This window comes from Ornithorhynchus anatinus, chromosome 10 (assembly GCF_004115215.2).
Source record: "Ornithorhynchus anatinus isolate Pmale09 chromosome 10, mOrnAna1.pri.v4, whole genome shotgun sequence".
Lineage (NCBI taxonomy): Eukaryota > Metazoa > Chordata > Mammalia > Monotremata > Ornithorhynchidae > Ornithorhynchus > Ornithorhynchus anatinus.
This window is the reverse complement of record NC_041737.1, coordinates 42,568,462-42,590,026: the sequence shown is the minus strand read 5'-3', so window position 1 is coordinate 42,590,026 and position 21,565 is coordinate 42,568,462. Positions and strand designations below refer to the sequence as shown.

The 21,565-nt window shown below is 42.7% G+C and overlaps 1 protein-coding gene across 4 annotated transcripts in view; it reads right to left on the bottom strand.

Moving 5' to 3' along the window:
* The window catches only part of PTPRZ1 (protein tyrosine phosphatase receptor type Z1), a 163,588-nt gene that overhangs the window by 1,246 nt on the left and 140,777 nt on the right, over positions 1-21,565 (bottom strand). For 2 of the 4 annotated variants that reach the window (XM_029073263.1, XM_029073265.1), the window contains exons 15-29: positions 20,948-21,033; positions 18,846-18,866; positions 18,589-18,685; positions 17,346-17,428; positions 16,566-16,700; positions 14,958-15,092; positions 13,928-14,091; positions 9,909-10,044; positions 8,229-8,375; positions 7,680-7,773; positions 7,339-7,412; positions 5,553-5,681; positions 4,359-4,505; positions 3,367-3,509; positions 1,111-1,246 (exon numbers count right to left, since the gene is read on the bottom strand). In XM_029073263.1, the coding sequence (XP_028929096.1) occupies positions 1,111-1,246; positions 3,367-3,509; positions 4,359-4,505; positions 5,553-5,681; positions 7,339-7,412; positions 7,680-7,773; positions 8,229-8,375; positions 9,909-10,044; positions 13,928-14,091; positions 14,958-15,092; positions 16,566-16,700; positions 17,346-17,428; positions 18,589-18,685; positions 18,846-18,866; positions 20,948-21,033 (1,727 nt within the window). The remainder of the gene's footprint in view (positions 1-1,110; positions 1,247-3,366; positions 3,510-4,358; positions 4,506-5,552; positions 5,682-7,338; positions 7,413-7,679; positions 7,774-8,228; positions 8,376-9,908; positions 10,045-13,927; positions 14,092-14,957; positions 15,093-16,565; positions 16,701-17,345; positions 17,429-18,588; positions 18,686-18,845; positions 18,867-20,947; positions 21,034-21,565) is intronic. The other 2 variants (XM_029073264.1, XM_029073266.1) reach the window with 1 other exon arrangement.

Genomic DNA, 21,565 nt, shown 5'->3' with positions numbered 1-21,565 from the left:
TCTGCCATTTGTCTCCTATGGGACCTTGAGTAAGGTATTTAACTTCTCTCGACTTCCATTAGCTCATCTGTAAAATGGGGATTAAGACTGTGATCCCCATGTGAGACAGGGACGGTATTCAAGCTGATGAACTTTTATCTACCCCAGTGCTTAGTATGGTGCCTGGGACATAATAAGCACTTAACAAGATCATTTCATGCCTACAGGCCTGAGCTTATTTACAAGAGTAGTTAAAAGCTAGACCCTGAAGACACTTCATTAGCAGGTTTGGACACTTGCAGATGAGATTGTCTAGCAAAGTAAGTTCCTCTCACCTACCAGGCTTTTCTTGTTCCTGGCAGCTAAATTTCCTGTTATTTCTTACACCCTATGGCTGTTACCTGTTTAACTCCATCCTTATTTTTAAATTCTTCCTGAAACTCCAAAGCTTATTGATCTTTAGGCGAAAGCAAGAGACGTAAAGGGAAACATTAGGCTTGTTGGCTGGTCCACCCCTAGTCCTAAGCAGGACTCCTTCACCCAGTACTTTTGGTGAGGGGATCCTGGGCTGGATAGATCATCGGTCTGAACCAGGTATTGAATGGCTTATAGCCTCGGGTCCTAAATTGAGTGAGTGGGGAAACTAGGAAGGACGTTAAATCTCTGAGGTAGAGATCTTCTCTGTCAATGCACCCTTTTCTGGAAACCATCAGCACTGCCTGAGGTTTTTCATTCATTAGATTAAAGGACCCTCCGGCTCAGTGAGGCGTTCGCCTACATGTGTCATTGTTGGTCCTCAAACAAGTGCCTTTGAAAACTCATAGCTATTTTTGAAGATTGTTTTGCAGACATTGTCCAGATTGCTCATGGGTTCTTTGCTGGTCTCCTGGGAGATGTAATTCAAGTTCAACACAGACAACAGTTATGCTGTTAGCCGACAGTGGCTGACACCCACGTACAGACTCAGATATGCTTCAGTTTAAAGACAATTCTGCCCAAGCTCTTGGGTCTTTGCTAACTCCTAGAAAGGACAGCCTGATGTGAGTCAGCAGCAACCATGGCTCCCCACTGGGGGCGGGGGCAAGAAGCCCTTTTAGAGCTACAAAATGGCTTCCCAGCACGCTTACTCACCATGTCTGTGAAGATGCCTGGCCTCATTAGATTGGTCATCCTGGCTACCTGGTAAACATCGATGGAATTTTCCTTTTCTAGCTGGTGCATGAGGGTCATGAGGGCACAGAAAGTTCCAGCCGTCACGCCGCCGTGCCTGTGAGGAAGGGGAAGCAGAGAGAAAAACCCAAGGTGACAATTCAGTAAGACAACTGGCATACAGTTTCCAGCTTTCAGGCATGTACAGGGCCACAGCATCTTGGCTCCAGTCTAGGATGACTTCATTTCAGTTCTTCTCCTGAAGGACCATCTTCCCATCCATGGAGCTGTCAATGAGCCCACCGTACAAAAGTTTAAGGCCAAAGATATAACTATCTGCTGCCTTTTGAGTGAGGGTCTGGCTGAAATGAAATAAGATATACTTGGGCAGAGATAATAAGCTCTTCTGGGGTTAGAACACTAACAATAATAATGTTGATATCTGTTAAGCGCTTACTATGTGCAGAGCACTGTTCTAAACGCTGGGGTAGATACAGGGTAATCAGGTTGTCCCACATGAGGCTCACAGTCTTAATCCCCATTTTACAGATGAGGTAACTGAGGCCCAGAGAAGTGAAGTGACTTGCCCACAGTCACACAGCTGACAAGTGGCGGAGCTGGGATTCAAACACATGATCCTTGACTCTAAAGCCCGTGCTCTTTCCACTGAGCCACGCTGCTTCTCTTAATAATAATGTTGGTATTTGTTAAGTGCTTACTCTGTGCAGGGCACTGTTCTAACAATGGTGGTGGCTGCAGCCATTTCAAAGTCAGTTTCCCTAAAGGAACACCCCAGGGGCTACTGGTATAGAGAGATGCCTGGATGTTTGGACCATTGGGTTGAGGCAGAGGGGGAGTGACTTCTGCTGGCCTTGGGAATCACAAAGCTGGCTACATCCAGGACCGGGGCAGTCAGTGTGTTAAAGTAAGGGCAACACTGACTAGGTGCAGTGGGGAAAAGATTGCTTTTTTTTTTTCTATTCAGCCTTAGCCCCACTCTGTCAGGGAAAACTGGAGAAGTCTGAGGAGAGTCCCAAAGATGGATCTGCAGAGACTAGAAGGTAGGACCTATGGGAGAAGCTAAAGAAGTTGGAACAGTTTGTCTTGAGGACAGGTTGGGGGTTGATCAGGGCATTAAATAGAGAGTAACTGCTCACCATTCTTTTTCTCCCCACTGGGAACTGAGGAAAAGGGAATGGCTTTCACTTGCAGCATGAGGGATTAGATGAGATTGATACTAACGGTGTTGGACTACCTGTCCTCAACAAGCTACGTAGTCCATATACTCTGTCCCAGCATCCTCTCAGAGAGTGTCAGCTGAGGATATGGGCCATGAATGGGCTTATGCTGCTGCTTTTTTTTTTAAATGGTATTAGTTAAGCCCTCACTATGTGCCAGGCATTGTACTAGGTGCTGGGGTAAACACCAGTTTCTCAGATTGGACAGAGTCTATGTCCACATGGGGCTCACAGTCTTAATTCCCATTTTACAGATGAGGTGACCGAGATACAGAGAAGTGAAGTGACCTTCCCAAGGTCACACAGCAGATAAGTGAAGGAGCCAGGATTAGACTAAGCCTGAATTAGATCGTTTAGACTGTGAGCCCGTTATTGGGCAGCGATTGTCTCTATCTGTTGCCAAATTTTACATTCCAAGCTCTTCGTACAGTGCTCTGCACACAGTAAGCACTCAGTAAATACTATTGAGTGAATTAGGCCTACTTGACCCAGAACCGATCCCTTTTCCACCTGGGTCAGCTGAGAGTCAGAGAGGGGAGCATCTGAGCTCAGGGCACTGACGTTATGAGCAGGAGAAATGCCCAGGTAGGCTCTAGTCTGAGAGCTCTTTGTGGGCAAGGAATGTGCCTGTTTATTGTTATATTATAGTCTCCCAAGTGCTTAGTATAGTGTGCTGCACATAGTAAGTGATCTATAAATACTGTTGACTATTTCATCAGATCTTTCTGCCCTTCCCTTCTTGGGCTAGGGATCACCACTCTAGGGTCCCAATGAAAGGCCTCCATTTCTCAATCGGTCATATTTATTGAAACTTTCTGTGCAGAGCACTGTACTAAGTGTTTGGGAAATGTGGCAATATAAAAGACATATTCCCCGCCCATAGAGAGCTTGCAGTCTAGAAGGGGAGGTCCCAGGAGGTCCTGAGAGCCCACTATCCGTCAGGGTCTATCCTCACTGACCTCCATGTGAAACCCAACCGCCTGGTGACGTCTGTACTCACTCGTCATGAACAATCATGGGTCCATCCCGACTGGAAGTTTCGTCTTTGATGATACTTATAAGTTCAAACGTTTTACTAATAGGGCTATCAGGATTTGGCCACTTTGGACATTGGAAATGTCTCACTTCAAGTACGTAGTCATCCTATGAAGAGAGAGGGAGAAGTTACTACTTGAAAAAGTTTAATTTATTGTTCTTTTTTGGGGCGGGGAGGGATGCTGTCAAACAAGCCAGGTAGAAAATCAGCTTCCTCACCCAATCCCAGTGAATTGGTCATAGTAGTAAATCAGTCAATCAATGGTATTTATTTAACACTTACTGTGGGATGAGCACTGTAGTAAGCACTTGGGAGAGTACGATATAGCAGTTGGTAGAGACACTCCCTGCCACAAGGAACTTACAGTCTAATGCATGTTGTTTTGAAAGGTTGTGCTAGTCTGTTGCCTGGGGAGTCTAATGTGTGTGTCTGTGTGGTTGGTGGTGGGGGGCCCAGTAAGTTCATCAAGGACAGGAAATGTGTCTACCAACTATGTTGTACTCTCCCAACAGCTTAGTATGGTGCTCTATACCCAGTAAGTGCTCAGTAAATACCATTAATGTTGATGGTCAACACTAATCCACAAGGCCATAGGAGATTGATGTCAGTAAAGAAAGCACATCATTTTAGTTTATGGAGTGTGTCAGGGCCCAGCTAGGAAGAAATATTCTGGAGTTAGACTGCTGGGTTGCAGCATGGATTCTGACATTCCTGGCCTTTCCAGGAATTGGAAAACACAAAATCTCTTTGTATAGATCAGCAGTGGAGTGCTGAGGGAAACGAAATTTTTTGTGGATCCCCTTTGGTTTGGAGATGACAGTAGCATAGAAACGTTGAGAATGGAATTGCCAGAATGTCTTAACTGCCTACACAGAAACAAGATTTCCCGATACAGGCATGTTGGGTCTGATTCAGTCTTGTTTCTGAAACTGTCATCTCAGATTTCTCCACAGTACCTGTGTAGCTTCTAAAATGAAGTCTTGAATGATAAGTTTCTCCTCATTAGAGAGGCACTTGTGTTCCTCAGCAATCATAGTAACTTTAAAGCTCTCACAGTTGATGGGCTCATCTTTGTTTGGCCAGTAAACAAATTCATCTTCAGCCTGTGAAAAAGAAACATTTTTTTACCTTGGTACTTAATGCGGGGCTCAGCACCTGGTAAGCACTTAATATCACTACTGTTACTTGCTTCAGCAGCTATTCCTTACCACATTTGTAATTTGCCATTTAGGGGATTTTTCATGTCTTGAAATGGGAGGCTAATTGCTCAAATGAAAATCTGTTTTGAAGCTCAACTTTTCATCTTCATACAACTGCCTAATTTCTGTGGTTGCATGATGTGGGTGGAATCCATAATTCTCCTGAGAAACTATACTGTACTATGTTAATCCACTCAGCCCTTTGACCTACCACCTCGTTTTTTCCTTCCCACTGGCAGGTGTGTTGAATCAAAGGATTCAAGAGATTTTAATGGCACAACATTAACCATCTGCTGCTGGTAGCCAAAGAGAATCCAGGCTGTGAAGACATAAGACTAAGTGAGAAGCAGTGTGGCCTAGTGGATAGAGCATAGGCCTGGGAGTCAGAAGGGCCTGGGTTCTAATTCCAGCTCTACCACTTTATCTGCTGTGTGACTTTGGGCAAATCACTTCATTCTCTATGCCTCAGTTACCTCATATGTAAAATGGGGATTAAGACTGTTAGCCCAAGTGAGACAGGGATTGTGTTCAAGCTGATTTGCTTGTATCTAGTCCAGCACTTAGTACAGTGCCTGGCACATAGTAAGCTCTTGAAAATACCACAATTATTATTATTATACATGAGTTTACCGATGACATTGATTTGTGGCCAAGGGACAAATCGCTGTTTCCTGCAGCAACCTTTAAAGTTGCTGCAGGGCCCTGGATGTCATGGTTTCTATGACAGATTTTATGTCTATTACGAGGTCTGGAAGGATAGTCTCCAAACATTGCCAGTTAGTGCTGGGAGAGGGGATATGCATGAACACAATTTGAGTTCCTATTGCTTCTAACTCTTTTATATTTGAAAAAGAAACCAATCAACGTTCTGAAGCCCTGAGATGTGTCTTTAGGGAAGAGGATCATAAACTGGATCTAAATCTGAACTCCAAGAGTGTGTGATGGTCTTACCATATTCTGACTGTCAGGAAGCATAACTATGAGCTGAGCGTTGTGGTCCCATATCATCCTCCAAAAATCCTTGATGGTGTGTAGCAGCGGGTGTTGGGTGATGATGAATTCATTACTCTGGTAATAGCCCTACAAAAACCAAATGATTCTCACTGAGTGACCTCATGATATGGGATTTATTTTCCTGCTTCTTACAGAAGAGCACTATGGGTCATGTAAATTCAAGTCAGAGGCATCTTTCTTTTCACATCATTGCTAGAAAAGACACTCTTGGGGAGACATGCAAATGTTCCTGAGCTGGCAGGAAGTAGGATCAGTAAACTGAGCTGTGTTTCATTTCCATTACCTTAACAATCATGGCTAAACTGCACTACTCAATAACCCTTACCTCCTAGTTGCCAGGGTTTTCTATTTTGGAGTATAGAAAACTTCCTTCTTTGTCCTCATTTCCTCTAAAATCTAATCCCATCTACTGTACCACTACTGTAGCCAACTCATTCTCATGACAGCTGTGATTACTTAAGATCTTCCCTTCTTTTCAGGAAGCATGATTCTACTTAATCATTTTCTGGAGAGGATTCAGTGAAATTAAAGCAGATTTTCTGGAATTCACCCTGCATATCCTCAGCCTAGCTCTTGCACAAATTTTTTTTTCTTTCACTTCTTCGGTGAGGAGTTTGACCTGAAAATAAGCAGCACTTTAAATCTGCTTCCCATGCTCCTCTCCCGCTAAACTGTAAGCTCCTTGAGGGTAGGGACCATGACTACTTTCTCTATTGTATGCTTCCAAGGGCTTAGTACAGTGACCTGCACAGTAAATACCGACTGGATGATAGTAGTCTATGAAAAGACCTTCCCACAAGCACTACAATTTTCACCCAAACCTGAGCCCTTGCAATAAAGGATAAAAAAACACCCCTTGCTTTGGTGCTTGAAGGCTCTGGGGTTGAGGCTTCTACCCCATGTCACTGCCACCATCCACAACTGAGAGGGTGTGGCAGAGTGGGTAAGAAGAATTGGAAAAGGCCCCAGGTGGGAGCTCCCACCAATACTGGAACCCCTTTCTCCCATGTCCAAGAGCGGCCTACCTGCCACCTCCCCAGTAGTTCCTTCCCCACCACCTATATCCCTCATGTATCAGGTCCTCTGGCTCCTCCACCTGAGACGTCTGGGATCCCCACAGCAGTAGAGGTAGAGGAGGTGCTCCTTGGGCTTACAGGCACTATAAGATGACTGGCCAACAGTGATACTTGCTCCATTGCAGATATCATTGAACTGCAGCAGTATGGCTAAGGGGGAAAGAGCACCATCCTGGCCATCAGAGGACCTGATTCTAATCCTGGTTCTGCCATTTGTCTGCTGTGTGGTTTTGAGCAAGTCACTTGACTTCTCTGTGCCTCAGTTTCCTCATCTGTAAAATGGGGATTAATACTTGTTCTCCTTCCTCCTTTGACTTCGAGGCCCCTGTGGGACAAGGACTGTATCTTACCTGATTAAACTGTATCTACCCCAGCTCTTAGATCAGTGCTCAACACATAGTAAGTGCTTAAATACCATAATAATTATATATGCAAATCCTTTACTGACATTTCTTCAATCTGAAATTTATTTTAACTTTAGTTTCCCCGTATAGACTGTAAGCTCAATGTGGGCAGGGATCATGTCTACCAACTCTACTGTTCTGAACGTGTCCAAGCATGTAGTACTGCATAAGGTAAGCACACAATAAATAACACTGATTGATTGTGAAGCAAGTAATAGGAGTTTGGGTTATCTCTTCACTTACCATGATGTAGGAGGCATTGATGTAATCTGTTCCTTCCCCCGAAAGTGATGAAATACCAACCCTAGATCTTTCCACTGGAACAGAGAATGGTCATTGTGAACAAATATGCTTATGGACTCTTTTCATTACTTCCGTGAGTACCAAGTAATGGTGCATCGGGAATATTGCAGTGCCCTGGCAAATCAGCTCTGTCCTTTCCCTTTCCTGATTGGCTTCAACTCCTTCAAGCTTAAATGCTTTGCCAGTGACAAAGAACATTACATGCTAAAAATAAAGGTAAATCATCTAAAGGCTACAGTAGAAGCAAAAGTCAACTGCTAACGTAACATACACGAGCGTACCAGGGATAATGGCCGATGTCCTGTTCTTTTCTCTGTTACACTGTTTCAGGGCGGTAGAATAGTCACATTGCTGGGTATTAGTTTGGCTCAGGAGCTGAAATGGCAGGAAGGTAGAAATCTGGTATGTTACCATTTGGAAGACATCTAATGCCCCAGTATTCCCCTACACTAATTTGACTTCTCAGTCCATCTCCCTGCCATCTTCCTCCTACCTTCTCTTGTACCTGTTGCTTCTTTCTCCCTCTTTTCCTAAAATCCTAGGGCTGAAAGGGACCTCAAAAGTCATCTGATCCAGCATCAACCCCACAGGACCATTCCTATCCACTAAGAAAGAGATTAAGTTCCCTCTTCTCCCCGTTTGCAGCCACTACTCCAAACTTCACCACTCTCCTTCTTCCTTAAAACACCAACTTTCCATCCTTTAAGCACTCTTCTCTAGATCCTTGACTAAGAACCTAAGAAATAAAACATGCCACACTGGTTCAGACTTATGCTTCATCCACCCTGGTATTCTTGTTTTACTTGGCAGTGGATGCCCAGAGAACTTACCTTAAATTGCTTCTCTAGCCTTGTCTTTCCTGTTGGTCCAGGGATGAGGAGAGTATTCACGTAGCCATGGATTTGGCTGTCTGGCACTTCTGTCTCTTTGCTAAGGATAGCCTCCACCAGGGCATCATGAATGAACACGTACTGCTCCTGCCAGCAGTGAGGATAGATGAAAAAGCATGTCATTTCGTCTGGCTCTCAGTGCCTTTCCAATTCTGAGCAAAGGACATATTCAAATGGAATCTTCCCAGTGCTCCTGACAAGTAGGAAGATAGAGCTGGGTCACCCCAGCTAAAAAGAGGGAGATAGCTGCCTCAGATTGACTAGCATAGAGTGTTGCAAATGAAAAGAGTGGTTTGCTTTTTGAGCAGATATTTTGAAAGGACCTTGAGATTAGGACGGAGAAGCTGAAACATATCCAAGTGCTGCAAACAACACAGCCAAGGTCAGTCTATGTGTGACTGTAACGGGTTGGGCAATGTGGGTTCAATACTGGCTTTTTCAGCTCCATACACACCCAGTGTGAACTTCACCATCACTGGCATCTTCTCCAAGTACGAAAATCAACTAAAGCAGGGTGGAGAAAGATAAAGAACCCTACCTCTCATCCTTTTCCCCCTCAAAACACATTCCTGGCAAATGGCAAGTGTTCCCTGCTGCTATTGGGAGTGAGAGGTTGGAAGGTTCACCACCAGTAGGAGGAACTCTTGGGATTTTGGGATGTTAGGTTGGGGGGGATACTTACCAGGTGATATATTGTTCAGGTAAAATTGGGCTCATGTTTCTTGGGAAATACAGACAGTCTATAACACAGTAGTTGTGTTATGGAACCATGTGTTGCAGAAAAAATATTGAATCACTGTACTAACGCCATGAGTGACAGCATACATAGGTGCACAACCAATTCTTCTTATACTACATCTATGCGTGCACATTTGTGGCTTGCATCCTAGCTAGGCAGACCCACACTGTATAAGGAAAATATACTCTCTTGCAGAACTGACTGTACTGCACTTTTAACCCTTTGCATCATTTGCAAATGTTGGATCTCACAACGTAACTCTTGGTGAATCAAGCAATGCTAAAGCAACTTAGCTAAATTAAGGATGTTGTGCTCCAACACCAGTCCCAAGCCTAACAAGGTCCAACATCTTGTTTGCACGATATTGGAATGAAGGTAAATAACTCTCACGTAAGAAATAGGCAGAAACAGACCATGGATGTCGGGTCAAAGAAACTCCAACTCTTCAGAGTGGCGAGAGGGAAAATCCCTCAGAAAACAAGGGATTTATGACATGTTTACAAATGAGAAAACACAGGTATCCCATTCAAAAACACAGGCTGATCAATTCTGTTGTGCTCCACATGGAGTAAGTGCTCTATAAATACTACTGACTGGTTAAAACGATCATACAGATGCGCTAAACAGACCTGAATCACCTTCCACAGTACAGGTATTAGGAACAACACATTTTGTAGGTGGAGAGGCTTAACCCTAGCACTAAAGATTACCCCCTCACCTCTCCCAAGCGGGAGGGAGTGGGGTTGGGTGTCATTCAAACCTAGGTCAAGCTGAACTGTTTCAGGTTTGTGTTGCCCCATCAAGGCTCTGAAGACATGGATTCCCCACTTCCCAGAGCACCAGTATGATCCAAGCAAGAAGTCCTCAGCTGCCTTCTTTACCTCAGTCTGCACCAGGTAATTCCTTTGCGAACGAATATGTTTTAGGAATCCAAATATGTTGACGGTCCCTTCATGCTGGATCTGTTGCAACATGCTGTCCAGAACGATGTACGTGCCAGTCCTCCCAACCCCAGCGCTGCAGAAAGCACAAAGCAAAGAAACATTTTGGTACAAAGCCAGAAAAGCAAATCTGAGGATGAATTCACTTCTCATTGCTGAAAGGGAGATGGACACTTCTTAGATGGTGGGACAGGGACTGGATCCAATCTGCTTTATATAGTGTTTCTACCCCAGCATTTAGTACAGTGTTAGGCATAGAGTAATCACTTAATAAATACCACAAAAAGACAGTGGAAAACTTGGGCTGCCAAAATTGAGAAAGGCACAGTCCTTCCGGGCACAATGGAGGAATCTATGTAAAGAGGTGATTTTTTTTTTCCTGGAAATCAAAATTCTAGTCAACAAAATTCCCAGAAAATGGAGCCTCTTAATCTTCCACACTCGGATTTGGTTGCTGCCTGTTGGATTTTGAAGACTGATCGGTGTTCCCTTGTTACCTGGCAGGTGTCAGCAGTGGTGAGGCTCTAGGTATTCATGGGAAACAATTTGGTGACATAGCTAAAAATTATTTTTTTTCAATAAACTCTCTAAGATAGAGCGTCTTACCTTGAGCCATTTCTGTGGACTGTTTCTATCAGCTACTTCAAAGCCCTGAAGTTTCAGCTTCCTCAAACTCCTTCTTGAGGAGGAAGTTTCGAACACCCCTCCCAGAGAGAAACCCCCCCAACCTACAAAGCAGCTTGGCCCAAGCAAGGGACTCTGAAAGGATTCTGGGGTTTTGAGGCTGATTTTCAACCATTTCCTGAGTTTCTCCAGTTTTGGGTTCCATCCAACAACCTGACTGACAAGACTTTGCTAAAACACCAAGGTGGCAAATGTCAAATATCAGTTGGATGTATTCACTCTCTATATAATTTGGGAAATAAAGCACTCCAGCCAAAAAAAGGAGGCATAAAGGGAAACAGGATAGAAAGTTTGCAAAGATGACAGCTCAAATTAGTGGGATTGCGTGGGAAGAACACAGGTCAGAGTTAAGAGGCCCAGGTTCAAGTCCTGACTCTACTCCTGGTCTCTTCGTGATGTTCATAATAATAATAATGTTGGTATTTATTAAGCGCTTACTACGTGCCGAGCACTGTTCTAAGCGCTGGGGTAGATACAGGGTAATCAGGTCGTCCCACGTGAGGCTCACAGTGAATCCCCATTTTACAGATGAGGTAACTGAGGCACAGAGAAGTTAAGTGACTTGCCCACAGTCACACAGCTGACAAGTGGCAGAGCCAGGATTCGAACTCATGACCTCTGACTCCCAAGCCCGTGCTTTTTCCACTGAGCCACGCTGTTCATCAAGTAGCCTCTCTAGGCCTCAGTTTCCATATCAGTTAATGGGGAGAATAATCCTTGCCTCACAGATGTGTGGATAAAAGAAGATCATTCCTTTTTAGAGAGGCAGCATGGCATGGCATAGTGGATAGAACACAGGCCTGGGAGTCAGAAGGTCATGGGTTCTAATCCCGGCCTCACCACTTGTCTACTGTGTAACCTTGGTCGAATCACTTCACTTCTCTGTGCCTTCACTTCTCTGTTACCTCATCTGTAAAATGGGGATTGAGATTGTGAGCACCACGTGGGACGGGGACTGTGTCCAACCCAATTTGCCTGTATCCATCCCAGCGCTTTGCCTGTATCCATCCCAGCGCTTTAGTACAGTGCCTGGTACATAGTAAGTTCTTAACAAATATTGTACTTATTATCATTATTACTATTATCATTCATGGCTTAGTGGGAAGAGCCAAAAGACCTGGGATCTAATCTTGGCTCTGCCACTTGACTGCTGTGTGACCTTGGGTAAGCCACTTAGCTTCTCTGTGTCTCAGTTTCCCCATCTACTTAATGAAAATTGAATATCTATTCTCCCTCCCCGAAGACTATGAGCCCGTGTGAGATAGGAAATGTCTCTGATCTGATTATCTTGTATCTATCCCAGTACTTGGCCCACAGTACGCACTTAACAAATTTCACAATTATTAGTATCATTAGTAACCTCTCGGAAAAAAATGTCAGATCTGTAACTATCATCTATCTATCTTTTTCCTCCAGATCCACAAAAGCTTACACATGAACATAGATTGAGAGGAACGTAACGATAACTGTGCTATTTGTTAAGTACTTACTATGTGCCAGGCACTGTACTGAGTGCTGGGGTGGACACAAGCAAATTAGGTTGGACAGAGTCTTAATCCCCATTATACAGTTGAGGGAACAGGCACAGAGGAGAGAAGTGATTGCCTAAGTCAAATGGTGGAGCTGGGACTAAAACCCAAGTCTCTCAGGCTCCCAGGCCCATGCTTTACCCACTAGGCCACAGAGCTTCTTGAGCATCTTGTGAATAATGGAGAAGGCACTCAGCTAGTCTACTTTCTTAGAAGAATCTTATAGACCAGAAATGGTCCTTTGGGACAAGCTTCCCTACCCCCAGCCTGCAGTCAGGAAAGTCAGGGAAGCTCATTCTGACTAAAGTTAATAACAATAATAATAATAATGTTGGTATTTGTTAAGCACTTACTATGTGCCGAGCACTGTTCTAAGCACTGGGGTAGATACAGGGTAATCAGGTTGTCCCACGTGAGGCTCACAGTCTTAACCCCATTTTACAGATGAGGTAACTGAGACACCAAGAAGTTAAGTGATTGGCCCAAAGTTATACAGCTGATAGGTGGTGGAGCCAGGATTAGAACCCATGACCTCTGACTCCTAAGCCTGAGTTCTTTCCACTTAGTCATGCTGCTTCTTTTCACATAACTCTTTCTTTTTATGGCATTTGTTAAGCGCTTTCTATGTGTCAGGCATATACTAAACACTGGAATAGATACAAGCTAATCAGGTTGGACATGGGCTCCCAGTCTTAATTTCCATTTTACAGATGAGGTAACTGGGCACAGAGAAGTGAAGTGACTTGCTCAAGGTCACACAGCAGACAAGTGGCAGAGCTGGGATCAGAACCCAGGTCCTTCTGACTCATTTATTCATTCATTCAATAGTATTTATTGAGCGCTTACTATGTGCAGAGCACTGTACTAAGCGCTTGGAATGAACAAGTTGGCAACAGATAGAGACAGTCCCTGCCGTTCGACGGGCTTACAGTCTAATCGGAGGAGACGGACAGACAAGAACAATGGCAATAAATAGAGTCAAGGGGAAGAACATCTCGTAAAAACAATGGCAACTAAATAGAATCAAGGCGATGTACATTTCATTAACAAAATGAATAGGGTAATGAAAATATTTACAGTTGAGCAGAAAAGTACAGTGCTGAGGGGATGGGAAGGTAGAAGGGGAGGAGCAGAGGGAAATGGGGGGAAAAGAGGGTTAAGCTGCGGAGAGGTGAAGGGGGGCGGTAGAGGGAGTAGAGGGAGAAGGGGAGCTCAGTCTTGGAAGGCCTCTTGGAGGAGGTGAGTTTTAAGTAGGGTTTTGAAGAGGGGAAGAGAATTAGTTTGGCAGAGGTGAGGAGGGCGGGCATTCCGGGACCGCGGGAGGACGTGGCCCAGGGGTCGACGGCGGGATAGGCGAGACTGAGGGACGGTGAGGAGATGGGCGGCAGAGGAGCGGAGCGTGCGGGGTGGGCAGTAGAAAGAGAGAAGGGAGGAGAGGTAGGAAGGGACGAGGTGATTTAGAGCCTTGAAGCCTAGAGTGAGGAGTGAGGACTCCCAGGCCCGTGCTCTGTCTACTAGGCCACGCTGCTTCTGGAGCATCTTGTGAATAATGAAGATGGCATTCAGCCAGCCTGCTTTCTCCTAAGAATCTAGTAGAGCAGAAATGGTCCTTTGGGACGAGCTTCTCTGTCACCAGCCTGCGGTCAGTAAAGTTAGAAGAAGCCCATTCTGACTAAAGTTCACTACACACAACTGGAAATAGGTTTTGCAACAGGGAAGCTGTGCACCCCCCTTCCCAAATCTCACCTACAGTGAACAGCCACTGGTCCCACTGCGTGACGTTTGGCGTGCGATGCTTTGCGTACAAACGTGAGGACGGGTAGGGTGTACTCTGGGACTCCCATATCTGGCCACTGAGTGTAATGGTATTGAGTGACCACACGCCCGCTAGGTCTTCCTTTCTGGGAACCCTGAGAAAGGAAGTTAGACACTAAGAAGTTACACCTCAGACCCTGGGGACTTAAACAACCATTCATGCTGTTGAGTGTATCCCTAAGACAGACTTGCCCAAAGCAGTCCTAAAATCGAAAGGAAACAAAGCAGAAATTATCCTAACGAGGCACTTGATCAAAAGTTAACCTCCGTCCCAATCCAAATTAGCTCCCTCCTTCTCGGTCCCAGTCTTTCAAATAGAGTTGACTTTTCCTATCTTTGGTCTTTTGGAGCAAGTGTTGGAATGGGGAAACCACTCAAGGGGAAGAAATAAGTATAATATTCATCGGGGAGTGCTAGATTATAAATTCCTTTAGGACAGAAAGGGTTCATGTCTATTAATTCTATTGCACTCTTCAGGAGGTACCCAATAAATATTACGGATTAGTTGATTGCTTTATAACAGGCTACTCAAGAGAAAGTTGGGGAGGTAAAGAGGAAAACTTAAGAGTTCTTAGAGGTAGAAATGAAGCCAGAATATTCTTCCTCTAGCATGCTCAGGCCAATTCTGGACTACTAGTAAACTTGATTTCAGAAATGACACCATTCTTTCATTCCTTTAACTGGGCAAGAAATCTATATAATATCTCTTGATATCCCCAATCCTTTTTCTGACCAACCATGATAACGTAATATGGACTATAAAAGTTAGTTGTCTGTGAGCATAGGTCATTGAGGTAGCAATCATGTGACCTCCAGATCTTTGGTCATTACTCAACCTAAGTGGGAGTCAGTGAAATCCCATTTTGGCTTCTATTTTGGGGAATATTTTCTGGTTTCTCTGTGTGCTGTTCAAATTTTTCCTTTAGTTCTTGGAACAGGTGATCCAATGGGCAATACCAACCTTTTTGATCTTCGTGTTTCTAATTGTAAAGTTCCTTATGGTGTAATAGGCAAGTACATGAATACTCTTCTGAGTGACCAAAAAATTTCCATACTCTTCGCTGCCATCGGCAGGCCAATACTGGTCACATTTCCTCTGCCACAGAGAAAACAGTCATTCATATATGTCATTCATCATTCATGGTACAAGTGAAGTTATGATATGAGCAGACGCAAATGAGCCTGAGCAGCGGATTTGCTGTCTCATACAAGTTTATGATCTTTACCCCCAGGAAGTACATAGTAAATTAGTCACTTATCCATTCATTCAATCTTATTTATTGAGTGCTTACTGTTTGCAAAGCACTGTACTCAGCACTTGGGAGAATACAATATAACCATCAAAAGACACATGCCCACAATGAGCTTACAGTCTAGAGGGGGAGACAGACATTTATTTATTGTTATATTGTACTTTCCCACCCCATAGTACAGTGCTCAGCACACAGTAAGTGCTCAATAAATATGATTGATTGAATGAATGAATTTAACTCACCACTCCCCCCCAATAATTTGCAAAAAGTTAATGGCAAAATAAACTGCAGTACATAGATTCCTAAATAACAATTAAAAAAGAAAAAATCCAATTTCTTTTATATTCCTGTCAGCTCTGATACTTCCTAAAATAATTCCATGTGGTTTAGTTTCCAATGATCCTTAGAGTCTCCCAGATCCATATAAAATATAAAATATTTTAAATGCCACTAAGGCTGAGTGAAGGGGTACTTGGCAATTATCTGGATCATGTGCTCCACATAGAAATCTTGGGATAATTTAGACCTCTAAGTGGATTCTTTTTATTTGACTGTTCTACTTAGGTTATCTACATGGATCAAATTAAATGAACAACTGTCCATATTTCACTTTCCTGGCTGGAAATTGCTACTACTGACAAAGTGAAAGAAAACTCCATAAAATATAGATGGACTGCAATGCCAACCTTGTTCAGCCCTTGGAATAGTGCTTGGTGCTTAGAACAGTGCTTGGCACCTAGTAAGCACTTAACAGATAGCAAAATTTTTATTATACGGGGACAAAGGCAAAACAGCGCCACTGCAAACAAGGATCATGGCTAAGGCAACCTCATTATAACCATGTTGTCATAGGAGGAAGGGCCCAAATCACAGTGATTGACCCCCCTTTTCTCTCCCTGCTGCCTACAAGATGCCCCTTTCCAGCCAGTCAGCAAGGGGAGGAGCCCAGTCAATACTTAATGTGTCTGGAAGCCCTATTGCCTGTTCACTTGCTCATCCCCAAGGACCTCACTCCTCTAGTAGCCCCATTCCACCTCCTCACTGTGGAATCACAGACCTTAACACTGAGGTCCCAGTTCAGTGTGGGTCAGAAGTGGGGTAGGGTTGGCAGTTGGAAAAGTGCCCCCTGTTGTGGCATGGATGACTGTATTCTCCCTGCTCAGTATTTGGACTGTTTGTTGGTATGTACTTGTGTCCTCCTCCTGACCCCTGAAACATGTTAGAAAGGGCTAGAGCAAGGATTTCTCACCCTGGGAATCTGTGATATTGAGGTTTCACCTCTAAATTAGGCGTGGAGACCAGAACCTTCTACGTACCCTTCCTTTCTCCACAAGGTTAGTTATCATGACGATGACTTCCACATTGTGTTCCCAAATCATTCTCCAGAAATCCTCTGCGGTTGATTTTAATGGCCCTTGAGCTGCGATGTAAGCTTTTGGCTTGTTGTATCCCTAGATGAACACATATCAAATGCTTCTCATCAGTGACTTTTCAAGTCTCCTCTGAAACACCCCCTCCCCATGGCAGCCAGTTGGCTTTGTTAGATGCCATTTTGGCACAGAAGGAGCATGCGCCTTGTGAGAAAATACTCACATCCAGGCTGAAGCAGCTCAGCCCGGCTCCTAGAATTCAGGATCATCCCTGCCAGCACTTTCCCTAGGGACCAATTTTTAGCAAAAGGTTTCCAATGGGTTTTCAATAACTTTCTTACTGACACAGCAGTTTGAAGTTCTGTATTCTGTTCTTGAGTGACTTGTCTCAGGGAAGTGTCCCGAGATGACTTCAAAGGATAAGACTCTTCATTATAACGGAGGCTAACACCCTAACTTTCTGCTGTAACGCTGGAAAATGTAAATTCTGTCATTCATAAGGGAAGGGATTTTGGGGAGGACTGATGAGGACAGTTATGGTTTCTTAGGCTCATATTTGTTCCTGAATCCAGTTTCAAAAAATATTTTCATCCCCACTGTCAGATTGTTCTTATTAAGCCTCTCCAGGTACATGGCTTAATGTCTGTTCAATGGACACCTCACAGTCTTTGCCTTCTGCAAGCACATGCAAAAGCCAAAGTTCTCACTAAGGAAAGGTACACTTACATCTACATAGTTTGCATTGATGTAATCGGTCATTTTGCCATCTTTTTCTGCAAGCTGTGTAAGTTTAACCCGACTGTGGTCATCTGTAATAAAGGAACAGTCACAATCAAAAATGCATTCTAGATAAACAGTCTGTTTTCAGCCCTGAGTGTCAAAACTATATAGTGGACTATGGAACTAGACTCTCCATCCTCTCTGGAATCTAGGTCATCCCTAAACATTTCCTCTTCTGAGAGGGATTCTCCAATTGGCAAAGGGGGAGATAGGCATCAGAAGAACTCTGGGATGTCTAAATATAATTTAGTAGTTTAATTACATGAAGAATTGTAAATTTAAATTTACCAAATTCATTTTGCAACTAGTGAAGATCAACTTGACAAATGTATTGGATAAAAAGAAACAAAGAAACAGTAATGAAAGGAATTTGGTTATTCTAGGCCTATTGATATTCTCCAGAGAGGCTGGCCACCGGAATCTGTTAGTTCTCTAAACATTTTGATCTACTATGTTTGATCTATTTCTAGGAAAGTAAAAAGTCTGGTTCTCTCTTCCCTGGCCCAGTGAAGCAGCAGGTAGGGACAACTGTTATAATGCCAAGTTTTCAGCTGGGCAATTTTCTCCCTAAAGGACAAGGCTACATTGTGCTGTATAAGATATGGCTGGGATGCCACAAGGGAGACAGTTGTTAAATCCTTGGTTCGTGAAGAGGCAAAATCTCGCTTCCCGGTTTCCCAAGCAGAATTCTGAAGGAGACTCCAGCTGCCAGATGAGAATGAAGTTAGCCTTAAGTTGAACAAAATCAGCCTGGCATGGTTGAATTTACTTTGCAGCCCATTGCATCATTCACACAAACTGGGGGCCATGACTGCAGGGCAATGGGGTTAATGCACTCTTTTCATTTTCAGTGCTTCCTTGGTTTCCATACTTACAACAAGAGGAAACCAATATAATTTCAGCAGAAGCTGATTAACTTTGACTAGCATCATAAACTGGGTAAAGAGAATTGGGGATAAAGGGGCAGGGAGAGGCCTCAGACCCTTGAATAACTATCCCATGGTCATTTTCCATGGTAGACTTGCACCATAATGGGTCTGGTTATAATCCTTCTGTCCAGAACTTGACACAACTCCCTGAACTTCCTTCTAGACTGAAGGGAGAAACTCCTACTGAGAACTGAATATTTCATATGGAGCAAGAGCACTAGTGATTACGAAAAGTACTGCCAAGCTACATTTCTACTTACAAGCAACAATGTTTATGTATCGATTCTTATTCTTGTTGTCAGGATGGTTAGAGCTGTCTGATGTAATACCTAGGTCAACAGTACAGCTCTGCACTTCCTGAAAAGAAAATGCGCACATAACAATTGAATACATGTTCAGTTTAACACAGAGCCTTAAAATATGATAAGGATGCCAAAAAAGCCAAAATCTTATCAAATTTTCTAGATCTTACAACTATTTCTTTGCTAAAAAAAAATGCAGTGAAATAATGCCTTACCTGGTAAAACTCTTTCAGTGTCTAATGAGGAAATGAATGCAAAAAAAGTAAAGAAATCAAATTCCACAGCACCCAACAAATGAGAAAAAAAAAAGTGTTCATATTAGGTATACAATGGAAAACAACTATGATCATGCAACACATACATTTGTAAAGTACTACAAACTGAGTTCTTTAGACAACTGCATGCAAGTAAAGGCATTGGGTAATTCGGAATTTCACAAGTATTTTTAAGACCAAAAAAAAAAAAAAGCTTTTATTCTTTTTAAAGTAAGGGTGAGGGTGGATGACTATATGATTAATTTTGAAAATGCAGATGAGAAAAACCACAAATAGCATGTTTCATCTTTTGGCTTTAGTTATTATTCTATTGAACTGAGTACCTTAAAACATAATTTTTTTTGCCTACTGAGTCTACTTTAAGCTTGTAAAATTGAATGTGTACTTCCAGTTTTTTTTAAACACAAGAAATTATTTAGGGCCTTCTGGGAAATTATGCACAGTGTGTCATTTTGAAATCAAAGGAAATCATATTTTGACAACCATAGGTTTGGGAAAACCTTTATAAAAGTTGAAACATTCACATCTCATTTGAAGAAAAACATTTTAAATTGGTTTTTCAATACCAGGTAAAAATGATTTTCTTGCACTCAACTCTGTCTTTAAAATATGGCCTAGAACTGGTAATGAGACCAGTCTTTGGATGGAGCAGTCACTATTATTCACCACTAGGAATCCAATAGTGCAAGCTGCAAATACAGCACATTTCACCCTAAAATGCACTCTATGGCCCTATACTGGTCTGAAGGAGTTACTGCTTCCACTGAAAGAGCTGACCTTATTAGGGAGTAACTTTAGGCCTTGTGGGAGAGTTGAGCTCATTCTTTACTAGAATTATTGTAATCGTTGATGCCTTGCCAGTACACAAGAAGCCACCTATTCCAATCTGAAACAGAATCATCCCTGGAATTGTTTTAGGCAGCTTTATCAGTGCATTCATATTTTCAGTATAGTAAGATACCTTCCAATCATTAAATTACAAATTGTTACTCTATCAGCAGGAAAGTTAATGCATTGCTGATACTCCTGATTTCACAGCTTTAGAAGGATATGATTGAATCTCCTGGAGGTTCTGGTTGATAATTAAATAGTTCAGGAATAAACAATCAAAAATAAATACTCAAATCATTCTTTTTCTCTTAGGTCCTACTGAAAACTGCATTTTGTTGTTCTCAATTCATGAAGTATGTTAGTGAGAAATGAAAGCAGTCTTGTTTCTACAGTTTCTTCTGTAGGAAAAATGAATGTATGCTTAACTGTTTTGAGTCTTTGAGTCCTCCAAGTATGCCTGGGAAATCGTAACTGGCTGCAATGCTGAAACAGTGTTGTAAAATCTATTTTAACTGGATTCTACTCTGGGATTTTATTTCGTAGAATTTGTCCAAGGGCTTCTAAGTTGAAGAAACTATTAAAAATTTGCCTTCCTTCATTTGGCTGCAATTTCAGCTATGCTGAGATTTTAAAACAATTTTTGTCAGGTTTTTCCAAGTTTGTAGGATTTTTCACCCTTTATTTGAAATTACCAACTGTTCCCAGGACACTAGAGATTATTTATTCCTTTGTGGAGGATTAAATGTCTTATTTTTAAAATCCCAGGGGCATGGAAACAAATCCTGGAGCTTGTCTGGGTATTTGCAAACCTATTTCTTCCATCTCCTCTATTTTCCTCCTTTTCATTTGTCATTTCATACCTCTCCATTTAATATTTCTTGCCATCAGACTAGAGTTCTCCCATTCCCTCCCTGGCCCCCAGATCATCTAGACATTTAGCCTATGATAATGCCACCTGTTTACCCCCTCCCCTGCCCCCATCAGCTCCTGCTATGTTGAAGACTGTCCCCCACCGCCCAACCCCACCACCCAGAAAGGAACTCCTCTCCCTCTGCATATTTTAAAACGCTTTAGTCCATTTTCCCATTTTCCCATTTCCCCAGCAACAAAATGTTTTCCATATTTTAGCCTCAAGAAATGTTTGGCCCCATATTACTCAGTACTGATCATTTTAAGACCCCATCTAACATGAGAGACATTTGGGATCATACCTCAAATTCTTCAGAAAAACCACTACTTGCATGTAAATCCGCAACATGCTTTGGAAAATGCTTTATAGGAATTGCTCCAACATCATCTAAGGGAGTTATGGGGGAAAAAAAAGTAGTTTTGAAGAGGACAATAAATAGAAGTAGGTGTATTTGACTTAAACGATAAGGCATTTAAGGCATTTGAAAACACACCACATAGCACATTCTTGTATAATAACATCTTCAATTTCCTTTAGAGTTCCTTGTCCTTCTGGGTTGGCTTCAATACTGTCCAGTGATCAATCAGTCGATCAGTGGTATTTACTGAAAACTTACTGTGTGCAGAGCACCATATTAAGCCCTTGGGAGAATACAATAGACTTGTAGACACAATCCCTGCCCTCAAAGAGCTTCCAATCTCATGGGAGACAGTAAGCAGCAGAAAATTCAGTTTTCTACCATATTTTCCAGAATCATGACCAGAGAATTTTAAAACATTGATGAGCATGTGACTCTTTTGAAAGAGAGAGGTGAATTATATTACCCCATGTTGGAATACAAATGTATCATTACTAATTTGCAAAATAATGTATTTGAAATTTTTCTAAGAAAAGTATTTTTGTGGGTCAATTTCACAGG